The sequence below is a fragment of the Pongo pygmaeus genome, chromosome 9 (genome assembly GCF_028885625.2).
Source record: "Pongo pygmaeus isolate AG05252 chromosome 9, NHGRI_mPonPyg2-v2.0_pri, whole genome shotgun sequence".
In the NCBI taxonomy this organism is placed as follows: domain Eukaryota; kingdom Metazoa; phylum Chordata; class Mammalia; order Primates; family Hominidae; genus Pongo; species Pongo pygmaeus.
Window position 1 is genome coordinate 15,640,580 of NC_072382.2, and position 16,469 is coordinate 15,657,048.

Below are 16,469 nucleotides of genomic sequence, written 5' to 3' on the forward strand. Positions count from 1 at the left end.
TGACAACCATATTTACTTTTTTTCTGGGTTTGACCTTGATTTCAGCATGGAGCTAGCTGTCCCTGATACCTTGGCATAAAAGGGAAAGTCTTTCATTGTAATTTGCCAGTTAAAAGTTCCCAGAATAAGGTTACTCAATGGGCTTGCAGAAGCCTGAGGGGAAACTCTGACTAGTTGAGGTGACACAGTCAACGCTTTCTCCATACAGGCCTGCAGAGATTTCCTCATGTTAGCCCAGACCCATAGTAAAAAATGGCAAAAGTCACTACAGTACGAAAGAGACCAGCGTATCCGACTGGAAGAGACCCTCGAGCAGCTGGCAAAGCAGCATAATCACCTGGAGAGGGCCTTCCGAGGAGCCACGGTGCTGCCGGCAAACACTCCTGGCAATGTGGGTTCTGGTAAAGGTAAGACTCTTAGCTCTCAGGTAGCCTGGTCTAAGGTGAGCCAGATGGTTTTCTGCAGTTGGTAGGAGAACTCCAACTCTCCACAGTCAGTGACTCATGTGAAATGGAATTGGAACCCATTGATTTATTCTGGATTTTCCACTGCTTTCTACCATTTTTTGCTGTGTTTGTAGTTAGTATTTAAAAGAACTTGCTATATCAGACATTTGGTAAAGACAACCAAAGTCAATAAATGGGGCTTTTCTTCTTGTAGATCAGTGCTGCTCTGGCAAAGGGGACATGAGTGATGAAGATGATGAGAATGAATTTTTTGATGCGCCTGAGATCATCACCATGCCTGAAAATTTGGGCCACAAGTAAGTTATCCTTGATTGTTGAAGAAAATAAACATATCTTCACCATCGTATTTTACCATCATATTGTAACCATCAAAAGGTTAAAAACATTTCAGTGAGAATATTATAATTGTCAATATTGAATCTGGGCCCTTTTCTCTCTTTTTTTTGGTCTCAAGATCTGTTTGTAGCATGGGCCCTTTTTCTTAAGTAAGTGAAAAAGTGTCAGCTTTTTTACATAAACAAATTCTCCAGAGATATTTAAATTCATTCCTATTCTAAATGTCATCATTTGATCACCCATCAATAAGTTTATACAGTGTACTTGGCATTCTGCTTTTTAAAGAAATGTCCAGGACCAAACTCTGGTTCTGGTCTTTGTTCTAATTCTCCTGTGTTTCCCGTCTGTACAGACGTACTGGCAGCAATATCAGTGGGGCCAGCAGTGACATCAGCCTTGATGAACAGGTAACTCTTATATGGGAGATGTCACAGGTGAGGGACGTGGGTTGTGATTCCCAAGGATTTTTTTTTTTTTTTGTGAAGTGCTAAGAGAAACTGATTTTTTTTTTCTTTTTTTAGCACGGGGGAAGGGAAGGTTATAAATACCAGGTTTTCTGTTCTTTGTGGGTGGTTGAATGGCTTTGTTTTGCTCTCAGTACAAGCATCAGCTGGAGGAGACCAAAAAGGAAAAGAGAACCAGAATACCATACAAGCCAAACTATAGCCTCAATTTATGGAGCATCATGAAGAACTGCATTGGAAAAGAACTCTCTAAGATCCCCATGCCGGTAAGGTTCTTGCACACTGGAGCTGCTGCCAGGAGTTCCTCTCAAGCCTCAGTGGGAAGAGTGCTGATATGACAGCCCCACCCACTTGTGCGGCAGTTTGGGGCATGGTCTTTTTTACCTTTATAGTCATAAACTGTTCCATAAATTTAGCTGCTTTAATTTTGGCTCTGGATCTGATATGTTCCCAGATCACCTAGAATCAGATGTATATGTTCAGTAACAGTTATTTTTGAGCAAATTCCTATGCTAGATGCACTGGGGACATGCAAAGATAAATACATTATAGTTTCTGTTTTCAAGAAGCATGTAGTTTAAAAGAGACAGACATGAAAACAGGTAGAAAACATTATTTTCTGTGATAGTATTATGGAAAGTACAACACAAACAAAGGCTTAGGGAACACAGAAGCAAAAATCGTTCATTCAAACCAGAAAGATGACCATCCCCATGGCAAAGATGGTGTTTGGGCTGACCTCCCTGCCCCGTCATGTCTTCCTCCAGTCTGTCTACACTGTTGTCAAAGTGATTTTTGAAAAATGGTAAATGTAGTCATGTCAGTCCTCAGCTGAAAATCCTTTACTGGATCTTCATAGCTTTCATCATAGTCCAGATACCTCAGGGGGCTTGGTAACTCCTCCCCATGGGTGAGGCTCCATCCCACGCTTCCCAAGTTCTAGTCATTAGGATTTCCTTCAAGCATCCTGTCCTTTCCCTCAGGGCATTTGTACACACTGCTCTTTCTGCCTAGACTTTTGTCAGTTCCCTATCAACACTTGCTGCTTTTTTTCTGCTGTGGCTAATACCCATTTCTTCAGGATGCAGCTATAGTGTGTCTTTTTCAGCAAACCTCCTCCAGTGCATCCTGTCAGGATGAAATGTCTCTCCTTTGTGTTCTAACAAGTTCCACTGTTGATGGTGTAAACAGTGTGTATCACTGCTTGTTCATTTCACAAGCATTTTCTGGGTGCCTACTATTTGCCTGATATTGCGCTAGTTTTCAGTTAGGTATAGAAGATACAGGTTCAATTTATTAAAGAAACAAATTCATGGGACCAACTGTGGGGTTGGGGAGGCAAAAAAAAAAAAAAAATTCAAAATATATCAGTTTAAGCCAGGGGTCATCACACTAAGGCCCTCAGGCCAACTCTGGCTACCATCTAAGAAGCATAATAGTTTGTGATGTGAAAATTAGATGAAATTCAGTTGTTAACGTCCATGACATTTTATAGGAGCACAGTGATACTCTTTCATTTACGTATCATCTGCAGCTGCTTTCATCCTACAACAGCAGTGTTAAGTGGTTGTGACAAAGACCATATGGCCCTCAAAGCCTAAATATTTGCTATCCAGCCCTTTGCAGAAAAAGCTGTCAACCTCTGCCTTAAACAAATGTTGGCTTAACTCATTATTGTGTTCAAGCCCAGAAGTAGGTGGTCCAGGGCTAGTGCCGTACTCTATGGTGTCAGGGCCAGGCTTCTTTCTGTCCTGGGGCTCTGCTGCCTTTGGCCTCAGTCCACAGGCCCAAAGTGGCCGCTCCAGCTTGAGTCATCAGAGCCTTATTCCAGCCAGCCGGAAAACGGAAAAAGAGGAAAGGCTATACCATTTAAGGGTGCATCCTGGCTGGGTGCAGTGGCTCATGCATGTAATCCCAGCACTTTGGGAGGCCAAGGCAGGTGCATCACTTGAGGTCAGGAGTTCAAGACCAGCCTGGGCAAAATGGTGAAACCCTGTCTCTACTAAAAATACAAAAATTAAACGGGTGTGGTGGTGCACACCTCTAGTCCCAGATACTCAGGAGGGTGATGCAGGAGAATTGCTTGAACCCAGGAGGCAGAGGTTGCAGTGAGCTGAGATCGCACCACTGTACTCCAGCCTGGGTGACAGAGCTAGACTCTGTCTCAAAAAACCAAGAAGATGCTTCCTGGAGGTTGCATAAATCACTATCACTTAAATCTGTGTGGCTAAAACTTAGCTATATGGCCACAGTTAGCTGGAGAGAAGGCTAGAAATGAAGACTTCTGTTCTGGATGGCATGGCCTTGTGAAAAATTAAGGGTTCTACCAGTTGTAGAAGAAGGGAAGAATGGATAGTGGGGATGGGCGAGTGGCTACAGGTTTTGTCCACAGCCAGCTACTTAGCATACAAAAATACAGAAGGCATTCTCCCTACCCTCTTGAAGCTATGGACCAATGTGTGGTTTCTGCCTCTTCATAGACTGCGTTCCTTGTGATCTGGGGCTATGTCTTGATGGTGTTTATAACCTTGATGCTTAGCCCTTTGCCTGGCATGTATAAATCATTTAGCAAATATGGAAGTAATTAATTAACTGGGTCTTGTAAAACAAATAGGTTTATGTACAAATATGTAGAATTTTTGTTAGAGAAGTGTTGGGCTGGGTGCAACCTAACACTTGGGAGACTGAGGCAGGAGGACTGCTTGAGCCCAAGACTTCAAGACCAGTCTGGGCAACATGGGGAGACCCTGTCTCTAAAATAATAAAAAATTCGGCTGGGCATAGTGGCTCATGCCTGTAATCCTAGCACTTTGGGAGACCAAGGTGGGTGGATGGTCTGAGCTCAGGAGTTTGAGACCAGCCTAGGCAACATGATGAAACCCTGTCTCTACTAAAATAGAAAAAATTAGTGGGGCATGGTGGCACGAGCCTGTAGTCCCAGCTGCTCAGGATGCTGAGGCATGAGAATGGCTTGAACCCTGGAGGCAGAGGTTGTAGTGAGTCAAGATGGTGCCACTATATTCCAGCCTTGATGACAAGCGAGACTCTCTCTCAAAACAAAATAATAATAATAAGTTAGCCAGCATGGTTGTGTGTGCCTGTAGTCCCAACTACTTGGGAGGCTGAGGTGGGAGGATCACTTGAGACTGGGAAGTTGAGGCTACAGTGAGCCATGATCTCACCACTGCACTCCGGCCTGGGTGAGAGCAAGACCCTGTCTCAAAAGAAAAAAAGGTTGACCTTCAGATAAGAAAAGGCCATGAGTAGCCTTAGGATAAACCTAAAATAATAATTAGTTTATTGGGGGCTTGAAAAGAAACCCCACTTGCCTGGAGTATTAGGTGCCTTGAAGGGAATAGTGGGAAAGTGGACTGGAAAGGCATGTCATTGCAGTCTCAGGAATGTAGTTCCTGCTTAGAAACAGCTTCTGGTGCCATGCGCGGTGGCCCACACCTGTAATCCCAGCAGTTTGGGAGGCTGAGGCAGGCGGATCACTTGAGGTCAGGAGTTCGAGACCAGCCTGGCCAACATCTCTCTAAAAATATAAAAATTAGCCAGGCATGTGTGCGTGCGCCTGTAATCCTAGCTACTTGGGAGGCTGAGGCAGGAGAATTGCTTGAATCTGGGAGGCGGAGGTTGCAGTGAGCCAAGATCGTGCCACTGCACTCCAGCCTGGATGACAGAGTGAGACTCCGTCTCAAAAAAAAAAAAAAGAAATAGCTTCTGGGTCTAGGTGACTTCTCTGTCCTCCTTTACCATTAGTTCCTTGTTGATCTTGCCTTTAAGAATGTACAATCCTGTACCTGTTTGCCCACAGAACAAGTCCACACCCTTCCCCTACTCTAGGCTGTGACACAGGAAAACTAATCCCTCTAGGAAGTGTTTTTTCAGGCTTCCGTGGCTACTGGAGTCTGGCTGGGCTTCACTAATGCAAGATACCAGTAGGAGGTTATAGCCAAGGGAAGTCTCTCCCTCTATGCCCTCTTGAGTGGTGCTCTGGCAGCACCTATGTGGCTCTAGTTTTCACTGGACAGGCCTCCCCTGCCTTGATGTTTTACATTCTCCTGATCCTCCTCTCTTGGACCCCCACCTCTGGGCTGTAGTAATACTGCTGCTTCTGCCCATCTCTCCACCCTACCAGTGGTTATGGCTTCCTGCTGCTGCTAATCTCTGGGTTGTCTTTTTTTTTTTTGGCTGCCCAATTTTTCATCAGCTGTATAGCTCCCTGCTTCCTTCTACTTTAAATACTCAGACTCATTTGTTTCCCTGTTTGCCTTTTGAGTAATAAAATGACCATTATAAGAAGCTTGGCACTTTTGGAGAAACTGGTTGTTGATGGGCAAGGCTGTGTGTGTGTGAAAAGCAGTGATAGCAATGTGCTGATTCTAGTCCCATGCACTGCTGGTATGTCTAGTACCACCAGTGGCGTACACTGCCTGTCCCCAGTTTTCCTCAAAATGTATGGAAATGTTACTTCATATTGCCTAAATTCTGCCACTGTCAGATTTTATTGGGTGTAGTTAATAAGTGCCCTCTTTAAAAAGAATCGAGGATTAGGGCTTTTGCAGCTCGCCACCCCTCAGTGTGCATTCGTGTCGTCATACTGCTTGTCTCTCAGTGTAGGGTAGAGGGCTCTGGAGTATGGCACACTGTTTTGGTGGGTCCTATTTCTCAAAGGATGAGTATTGTAGGTCCTGTGGCTCTGTGTTCACTGGGAAATGTTCACAGAGAAACATTTGGGATATTTCTGAGAGAAAAAGCAGGCTCTAGTTTATGAATTTTATTTATTTATTTATTTATTTATTTATAGACAGGGTCTCGCTCTGTTGCCCAGGCTGGAGTGCAGTGGCATGATCTTGGCTCACTGCAACCTCTGCTTCCTGGGCTCAAGCCATCATCCCACCTCAGCCTCCCAAGTAACTGAGACTACAGGTGCACGCCACCACACCCTGCTAATTTTTGTGTTTTTTTTATAGAGATGGGGTTTTGCCATGTTTCCCAGGCTGGTCTCAAACTGCTGAGCACAAGCAATCCACTCACCTCAGCCTCCCAAAGTGCTAGGATTGTAAGCATGAGCCACCACACGCGGCCAAGTTTATTACTTTTAAAAATGTATGAATGTGTAGAAACAAACTGAAAATGTTAATAGTGGTGATCTCATTTCAAGAAAATTTTTTGCTTGATACTTTGTTTTCAAAGTTTTTTACAGTTAAAAATTATACGATATTAATTTCATGGTTGAGCGGTGGGGGGGATAGCAAATATTAGGGTAATATGTAGCTCAGAGATTGGTGGGTAGGAGGGTGAATAAAAATGCCAAAAGAGATGGAACATCAGAAAGAAAAGTGTTGTGTTTTTTTTGTTTGTTTAAGTAAAGTGTAGCTTTAGGCCAGAACCATTCACTAAAAAGAGAATTTTTTCTTTCTTCTTTTGTTCTCTGGACTTAGAACTCAGGCTAATAATATTTAGACTTGTTCATCTATATTGTTAATTAAATAAGCTTTATGGACTAACTTGGGAACCTGACTTGTTTTATAGTGAATTTTTACATAGTAAAATCATTTAAAATTTCAAAGTTAATTTAGAAGCTGACTTTTTTGGGGAGTAGATGGGTGGGGAGCATGAACAATGTTTCTCACTCCCTACCCCTCCACTCCCCAAAAAAGTCAGCTTCTCTTGTTCACTTCTCTCTATCCAGTGGGTAGCATAGGGTCTGGCACACATGGGTACTCAGTAAATATTTGTGGAATGAGTAAGTGAATAAATGAATGAATGAACATCTCCCCCAACAGAAGCCCCCAATCCCTGGCACACACACGTAAACACACACATGCTTGCTTTATCCAGTACTTGGTTGCCGTAAGCTGGGTTCAAAATTAGAAAGGTAAGAGCATGCACAGCCCCCTCTCAACCCCCATCATGAGCACTTCACTCCCAGAAACGCAATTATCCAGCCTCAGAGGAGAAATCAGAATCCTGGCCTGATGCAGAACTGAACTGAGATTTAGCAATTGTTTTGTCCAGGGTGAAAGCTAACTTTTATAACTAGTCAGGATATAGCTGTACTTATAATTTACTACTGTTTCTTTCATTCTCCAAGAATTTTAAATACCTGATTTCCTCTCTGGGTATACTTGTGCTAAAATACATTGCATTTCTTTTTTAAAAAACTTATTCATCCAACACCTATTTGATGATAGTCTTCTGTGGGCCAGGCACTGATGGATCTTGGGTATGTAGCACTCAGCAGAAGAGGCATGGTTCCCATGTCAAAGAGCTTACAGTTAGTGAAATGAAAACAGTGATTTCTGCCACTCACAGACATGAACAGTTGACAAGGAGAATGGGTTGTTTGCTGGTTAAATATTAGAGCTGCTCTACTGAGCAAAGCCCTGTTTTCCCAGTGATTTATTTCCTAAACTGCAAAAAAATTAAACTGTCTTTTATAGATGAGTGGGCATAGTTTTTATATCTGTTCTTTTCCTTACAGGTAAACTTTAATGAGCCCTTGTCCATGCTTCAGCGCCTTACTGAAGATCTGGAATACCATGAGCTGTTAGACCGAGCTGCAAAATGTGAGAATTCTCTAGAACAGCTCTGTTATGTTGCAGCTTTCACCGTGTCCTCCTACTCCACTACCGTCTTCCGCACCAGTAAGCCATTCAACCCACTGCTTGGAGAGACCTTTGAGCTGGACCGATTAGAGGAGAATGGGTACCGATCCCTCTGTGAGCAGGTAAAGGAGCCTCAGGACCATAACGCATTTCCTTTCTGAAGAAAGAGATGATTTTTTGGCTAATCCCCTGGGTCTTATGTTTGCAGAAATTCTAGTCCCTGTCATTCCAGCTTTTATTCTTTTTCTTCAGAACTTCAGCATTGGAGACCCTGGAGGTTCTGGGATTCACCTACTGTTGTGGGTGTAAAAACGTCAAGTGTGAATTTTGGGTGTTTCTCACCAATTTATAGCCAGTATCTTTTTCTTCTCCTTTCTGCCGTCTTAATTTGAACCTGATTTCTTCAAGGTGAGTCATCATCCCCCTGCTGCTGCGCACCATGCTGAGTCCAAAAATGGCTGGACATTGCGTCAGGAAATCAAAATCACCAGCAAGTTTCGAGGCAAATACCTCTCCATTATGCCCCTCGGTAAGGTTACCATCTTTGTCAGAATTAATGCTCCTGGAATGAAAGGTTTTCTGGCACAATGGAGGAGGTCACTGGCTCAAGAGTCAGGAGACAGGAGGTCTGATTCGGGCACTGACCCTCACTAACTGGCTTTGGGCAGGTATTTAACTTTTCAGCTATCAAATGAGTGTGGAGGCTAGAAACTCTTTAAGGACCCATCTAGTCCTAAATTCTTTATCCTCTTAGCTGTATTTAATGCATCTCTAAGCACTATTTAGAACACAAGTTCTAGCATGCATTAAAAAAAAAATTCTGTCTCTTAACTGGTGGTGTTTTCTTCCTTCCTTTAGCAATCAGGTTCTCTCTGTAAATCAGAACTCATGATTGCAAGGTTAGGTTTCTCAGCTAATCCTTCTGCTTTCTCCTCTCCTTCCTCCCTTTTCCTCTACCTGATGGGTTAGGTATGATTTTATGTAATGGCTGAATTCTAGGTCAGTGAAACTTTATTTTAAAAAGATCTTACTTGGGGCTGGGCACAGTGCCTCACCCCTGTAATCCTAGCACTTTGGGAGGCTAAGGCAAGCAGATTGTCTGAGCTCTGGAGTTCAAGACCAGCCTGGGCAACATGATGAAACCCCGTCTTTACTAAGAATACAAAAGAATTAGCTGGGTGTGGTGGTGCACGCCTGTAGTCTCAGCTACTTGGGAGGCTGAGGCACAAGAATTGCTTAAACTCGGGAGGCAGAGGTTTCAGTGAGCTGAGATTGCACCATTGCACTCCAGCCTGGACTGTAGATTGAAACTCTATCTCAAAAAAAAAAAAAAAAAAAAAAAGAAAAACCCAAAAAACAAAAACTCTTATTGGATTACAAGTTAATTTTGTGTCAAGATCAGTCCTAGTATACAATGTTAGAGATCCTATACCTTAGAAGAAATCCAATTATTCAAAAAGTGTGGTAGAGTTTCTCAGTGCTTTCTTGAACTAGAGCAACCATGTTTGGCCAAGTGTGTACCGAAGAGTAAAAGCTGCTCTACAGAAAGAGATCAAAGCACAAAGCAGTTAGAGAAACCAAGTAGCTCCCAAGAGACAGAGCTTACCATAACTCCCTGAGCTCCTGGTGGCTTTCCATTTCCAGGTTCTAGTCTTTCACGAGGTATAGCTACAGTTTTTAAATATTGCAATATAGACTGCTTAATGAATTCACCTTTGCTCAGAAACACAAATGCAGCAAACATAGTGCAAACTAGAAATTAGCCAGAAAAAAAGTTCATAAATGTTTTGTAACATATGTAAAGGGAGAAAAGAAATGGCAGTGTTACCTCTAATTTCATGGTTAATATGCAGAAGGTCCCTAAACGAAAAGGAGACTAAGTGATACATCAGTCTTGATCTTTACCAAGGACCTTTAAAAAGCTTCTACATGCTTAATTGTCTTTGCAGCTAACAATTTCAGAAGTATTAGCTTAAGAGTAGTAAATTCGTGGGATGTTAACATCTTATTTGCAGAATTTGAGTGTCAGTGGCCATATTGCAATGTGACGTTTCACCATAGAGAAGCGTTTCGGAGGCCTCTTGAGGATCTCTAAAGGGATGAATTATATTTCATTCCATGGATGGCTAAGTACAGTCAGCCATCCATACCTGGGTATTCTGCATTCATGGATTCAATGAACCTTGGACTGAGAGTACTGGGGGCCGGGTGTGGTGGCTCATGCCTGTAATCCCAGCACTTTGGGAGGCCGAGGCAGGCGGATCACCTGAGGTCAGGAGTTCGAGACCAGCCTGGCCAACATGGTGAAACCCCGTCTCTACTAAAAATACAAAAATTAGCCAGGCGTGGTGGTGGGTGCCTGTAATCCCAGCTACCCGGGAGGCTGAGGCAGGAGAATTGCTTGAACCCAGGAGGCGGAGGTTGCAGTAAGCTGAGATCACACCATTTCACTCCAGCCTGGGCGACAAGAGCAGAACTCCTTCTCAAAAAAAAAAAAAAAAAAGGAAAAGAAAATACTGGAGGGAAAAATAATAAAAATAATGATACAAAAAAAAAGACCAAAAAATATATACCTATTTATATAGCATTTATATTGTATTATGTATTATAAATAATCTAGAGATGATTTAAAGTATACAAGGGAGAGGATATGTGTAGGTTAGATGCAGATACTCTGCACCATTTTATATAAGTGACTTGACCAAATTGTGGTATCTGCAGGGTGTTCTGGAACCAATCCCTCACAAATACCAAAGGAAGAGTATTCATCTAAAAGATAACAATAAACTTAACTAATAAAATATTGTACATTTTCTCTATAATTTGACTAATCTAGGTTTCTTTGAGGAATGAATATATGAACATAGTATAGATGGTGGATCTAATTTTTTTCTAATTTTTAGTAATTTGTTAAAGATCTAATTTTTTAAAGTTAAAACATTTATCCTAGGGAAACTTCATTTTAAAAATAAATTAAATAACAGGAAAACAAAATTAATTAAAAAGAAAACAATTTGATAGTATTTGCATTCCTATGGTTATTTAAGAATTTGGATCACCAGGATCCTGTTAAGTTCCTCCACATATCAACTGCTTAACTGAGTATCTGCCACATGGCGGGCATGGTTCTCAGTGTTTGGGAAATGTAAGTGAACAAAACAAAAATCCCCATCTTCATGGGGAGATTGAAGAAAGAATTGACTTTGTGATAGGAAGCTGAATATAGAAATCTAAAGAATGGAATTTCTAGACATTTGCCCTGGAGATGGCTGTATTTAACACTTTTTGGCTCAGTGGCTTGGAAGGCAAATCATGCAGTGAAATTTTTACATTTGCCATGGCACTCAATTCTCAGAGAGAAAATTATTGTTAAGCCAGTAGATATAGCTGAAGAAAAATATATGGACAGGGTTGTGAGTGAGTGAGCAGATAGATGACTGGCAGTTTAATACACTTCTCCAGTGTATTCAGCATAAAGTAAGGCATCTAGGGAAAAGTCGTTCAAACTTTTGTATTGATAATTGAAGTAGCATTTGTTGAGTGCTCATTATGGGTCAGCCATTGATATAAGTGCTTTTCATGTATTAACTCATTCAGGCCCAGCAATAATTCTATGAGATAGACACCTTTATTGCCATTGTTTAAACAAAGAAAACTAGGCATAGATAGGTTGGGTTGTCAGGGTCAACTTAACCAGCTAGTAACGTGATCTGAGTTGAGGCAATCTGGCTTCAGGGACCCCTGTCATTATCGCTAGGCTGTACTGAAAAGGAGAGACTACAAGCCATCAGTTGCAATTACAGTGCAAAAAGGACACTGAAGACATCAGCCCAATATTCTCACTGAGGTCTGACAAGATAAGGCAGTTTTAAGGTTATTTGGTAGCAGGACAACTTTGTACAAAATTATGGTTCTGTTAACTCCACTTTGAAAAAGTCATAGCCATGACTGAAGAAAATCTAATACCAGTGAAAGTGCCTAAAGATATTTGGAGGCAGTGGCAATGAGTTTGAGTCTCCCTATAAAATAGGCTAAAAAGATTAGAGCCCTTGACATTTGGAAAGAATAATGCTTCTAGAAAATATAACTGAAGTTTCCAAATAAAATGAAGGCTATTTTAAGGAGCAAATACGAATTTCTTTTTTTTTTCTTTTTTTTTTTTTTTTTTTGAGACTGAGTCTTGCTCTGTCACCCAGGCTAGAGTGCAGTGGCACAATCTCGGCTCACTGCAACCTCCTCCTCCTGGGTTCAAGCAATTCTCCTGCTTCAGCCTCCTGAGTAGCTGGGATTACAGGTGCCCGCCACTGCGCCCAGCTAATTTTTGTATTTTTGGTAGAGACAGGGTTTCACCATGTCGGCCAGGCTGGTCTCAAACTCCTGACCTCATGATCCACCCACCTTGGCCTCCCAAAGTGCTGGGATTACAGGCATGAGCTACCATGCCCGGTACAAATAAGAATTTTTTCATTGAGTTCTAGGATATAGAAACTAGCTGATATGCTTGAAGTTTAAAAAGGTGCATTTATTTATATTTATTTATTTATTTATTTATTTTTTTGAGACAAAGTCTTGCTGTGTCGCCCAGGCTAGAGGGCAGTGGTGCAATCTCTGCTTATTGCAACCTCCGCCTCCCAGGCTCAAGCGATTCTCCTGCCTCAGCCTTCCAACTAGGTGGGATTACAGGTGCCTGCCACCACACCCAGCTAATTTTTGTATTTTTAGTAGAGACTGGGTTCCACCGTGTTGGCCAAGCTGGTCTCGAACTTCTGATCTCAAGTGATCCACCTGCCTTGGCCTCCCAAAGTGCTGGGATTACCGGCGTGAGGCACCACCACGCCTGGCCAAAAAGATACATTTAATTAAGACTATTGGCACAGATGCAGTGGCTCATGCCTGTAATCCCAACACTTTGGGAGGCCAAGGCAGGAGGATCACTTGGGCCCAAGAGTCTGATACCAGCCTGGGCAACATAGGGAGACCCCCATCTCTACAAAAAAAAAAAATGAATGATTGCTTTGGCAGTCTTTTCCTTTCAGCATTTTGCATATATTATCCCACTGCCTTCTGGCCTCTATGACTTATTTTTCTTTTTGTCCTTTTTCCAATTTTTCTTATTTTTTTATTTTTATTACTTATTTTATTTTTTTCAGACGGAGTCTCGCTCTGTCACCCAGGCTGGAGTGCAGTGGTGTGATCTTGGTTCACTGCAACCTCCCGCTCCTGGGTTCAACCGATTCTCCTACCTCAGCCTCCTGAGTAGCTGGGGCTACAGGCGTGCACCACCACACCTGGCTAACTTTTGTATTTTTAGTAGACACGGGGTTTCTCCATGTTGGCCAGGCTGGTCTTGAACTACTCACTTCAAGTGATCCACCTGCTGCGGCCTCCCAGAGTGCTGCGATTACAGGCATGAGCCACTGCGCCCAGCCTCCAATTTTTTAATTTTAAAATACACATAACATAAAATTTAGCACCTTACCCATTCTTAAGTGTACTGGTCAGTGGTATTAAATACATAATGTTGTGCAACCATCACCGCCCTCCATCTCCAGAACTCTTAATCTTGTAAAACGGGAACTCTATATACATTAAAAACATAATTTTTTTTTTTTTTTTGAGACTGAGTCTCACTCTCTCACCCAGGCTGGAGTGCAGTGGCATGATCTCAGCTCACTGCAACCTCCATCTCCCAGGTTCAAGCGATTCTTGTGCCTCAGCCGCCCGAGTAGCTGGGATCACAGGTACCCGCCTCCACACCCAGCTAATTTTTGTGTTGTTTTAGTAGAGATGGGGTTTCACCATGTTGGCCTGGCTGTTCTTGAACTCCTGAGCTCAAGTGGTCCATCCGCCTTGGCCTCCCAAAGTGCTGGAATTACAGGCATGAGCCACCACACCCAGCCAAAAAATAATTTTCTATTCTCCCTCCCCAAACCCTACCACCCACTATTCTACTTTCTGTCTCTATTTTAACTACTTTAATTACCTCCTATAAGTGGAATCATATAGTTTTTGTCTCTTTGTGACTGGCTTGTTTCACCTAACGTAATGTCATCAAGGTTCATCCATGTTGTAGCAAATGTCAGAATTTCCTTTCATTTTAAGGCTGAATAATATTTGTCCTATTGTGTGTATGTACACATTTTGCTTATCCATTCATCTGTTGATGGACTCTTGGATTGCTTCCATGTTTTAGCTATTGTGAGTAACACTGCTGTGAACATGGATGTTCAAATACCCTTTCATCTCTTTGCCTAAAGTCTTAAAAAAAAAGTTTAAAAAACAACAAATATCTCTTTAAGACCCTGCTTTCAGTTCTTTGCAGTATATACCAGAAATGGAATTGCTGGATCACATGGCAATTATATTCTTAATTTTTTGAGCAAACTACCATACTGTCTTCGACAATGGTTATACATTCCCACCAACAGTGCACAAAGGTTCTGGTTACTCCATATCCTTGCCAACACTTTTAAAAAATATATCATAGCTATCGTAATGGATGTGAGGTAGTATCTCATTGTGGTTTGACATGCATTTCTCTAATAATTAGTGTTGTTGGGCACTTTTTTATGTACTAATTTATCATTTGTATATCTTTGGAGGAATATTCAAGTCCTTTGCCTTTTTTTTTGATATGAAGTCTCGCACTGTCATCCAATCTGGAGTGCAGTGGCGCAGTCTTGGCTCACTACAACCTCCACCTCTTGGGTTCAGGTGATTCTCCTGCCTAAGCCTCCAGAATAGCTGGGATTACAGCTCCCTGCAACACACCTGGCTAATTTTTTGTGTTTTTAGTAGAGACTTAGTTTCACAATGTTGGTCAGGCTGCTCTTGAACTCCTGACCTCAAGTGATCCGCCAGCCTCGGCCTCCCAAAGTGCTGGGATTACAGGCGTGAGCTGCCGTACCCAGTCTCCTTTGCCTATTTTTGACTTGAGTTCTTTAGTTTTTTTTGTTGTTGTTGAATTTTAGGAGTTCTCTGTATATTCTAGATATTAATCCCTTATCAGATATGTGATTTGCAAATATTTTCTCCCATTTCTAGAGGCTGCATTTTTACTCTGTTGCTATTGTCATGTATTGCACAAAATTTTTTAACATTCAGGAGGTTTGTTTTGTCTTTTTGTTGTTGTTGTTGCCTCTGCTTTTGGTGTCATGTCCAAGAAATTATTACCAAACCCAATGTTGTGAAGCTTTTGCCCTATGTTTTCTTCTAAGAGTTTTATAGTTTTAGGTTTTACATTTAGGTCTTTCATCTATTTTGAGTTAATTTTTGTACATGGTATTAGATAAAGGTCCGACTTCATTCTTTTGCATGTGGGTCCATTTGTTCAAAAGACTGTCCTGTCCCCATTGAGTGGTCTTGGCACCCTTGCCAAAAATCATTTGACCATATATGAAGGGTTTATTTCTGGGCTCTTTGTTCTATTCCACTGGCCTATATGTCTGTCTTTATGCTAGTACCACACATTTTAGATTACTGTAACTTTGTATTAAGTATCAAAATCAGGAAGTTTGAGTCCTCTAGCTTTGTTCTTTATCAAGATTATTTTGGCTATTTGTGGTCCCTTGAGATTCCATATGAATTTTAGGATAGGTTTTTCTATTTCTGCAGAAAACATCTTGGGATTTGGATAGAGATTTCATTGAATCCGTAGATTGCTTTGGGTGGCATTGACAATCTTAACAATGTTGAGTCTTCCAATCTATGAACATAGGATGTGTTTCCATTTATTTATCTTAACTTTAATTTCTTTCAGCAATGTTTTACAGTTTTCACCTCCTTGATTAAGTTAATTCCTAAGTGTTCTTTTTGATACTATTATAAGTTGAATTGTTCTTAATATCCTTTCCAGATTATTCATTGTTAATGTATAATAGAAATGCACCCAATTTTTGTGTGTTGACTTTATACCCTGTTACTTTGTTGAATTCATTTATTAATTCTATCAGGATTTCTTTTTTTGGTGGAATTCTCAGCATGTTCACATATGAGATCATATCATCTGCAAACACAGATAATTTTATCTCTTTCTTTCCATCTTGGATGCCTTTTATTTCTTTTTCTTGCCTGATTGCCTTGGCTAGAACTTCCAGTACTATGTTGAATAGAAGCAGTGAAAGTGGGCATCCTTGCCATGTTCTTGATCTTAGAAGAAAGTCTTTAAGTGTTTCACCATTGAGTATGATATTTGCTGTGGGGTTTTCATATGTGGCTTTTATTATGGTGAGGTATTTTCCTTGTATTTCTAGCTCGTTGAGTGTTTTCATTCTGAAAGGGTGTTGAATTCTGTCAGATGCTTTTTCTGCATCAATTGAGATGATCATGTGTTTTCTCGCCCTTCATTCTGTTCATGTGGTGTATTACATTTACCAGTTTTTATGTGTTCAACCATCCTTGCATTCCAGGAATAAATCCCACCTGGTCATGGTGTGTAATCCTTTTAATATGCTGCTGAATTCAATTTCCTAGTTTTTTATTGAGGATTTTTACATCACTGTTCATAAGGGATATGATATTGGTCTGTAGCTTTGGGTTTTTATAGTGTCTTTGTCTGGCTTTAGTGTCAGGGAGTGCTGGCCTCATAG

General features: G+C 41.4%; 1 protein-coding gene across 1 annotated transcript in view; it reads left to right on the top strand.

The window, feature by feature from the left end:
- The window catches only part of OSBP (oxysterol binding protein), a 40,500-nt gene that overhangs the window by 14,125 nt on the left and 9,906 nt on the right, over nucleotides 1-16,469 (top strand). The window contains exons 4-9 of the mRNA XM_054438207.2: nucleotides 209-407; nucleotides 661-763; nucleotides 1,156-1,210; nucleotides 1,402-1,533; nucleotides 7,758-8,003; nucleotides 8,290-8,410. Coding sequence (XP_054294182.1) covers nucleotides 209-407; nucleotides 661-763; nucleotides 1,156-1,210; nucleotides 1,402-1,533; nucleotides 7,758-8,003; nucleotides 8,290-8,410 — 856 coding nt within the window. The remainder of the gene's footprint in view (nucleotides 1-208; nucleotides 408-660; nucleotides 764-1,155; nucleotides 1,211-1,401; nucleotides 1,534-7,757; nucleotides 8,004-8,289; nucleotides 8,411-16,469) is intronic.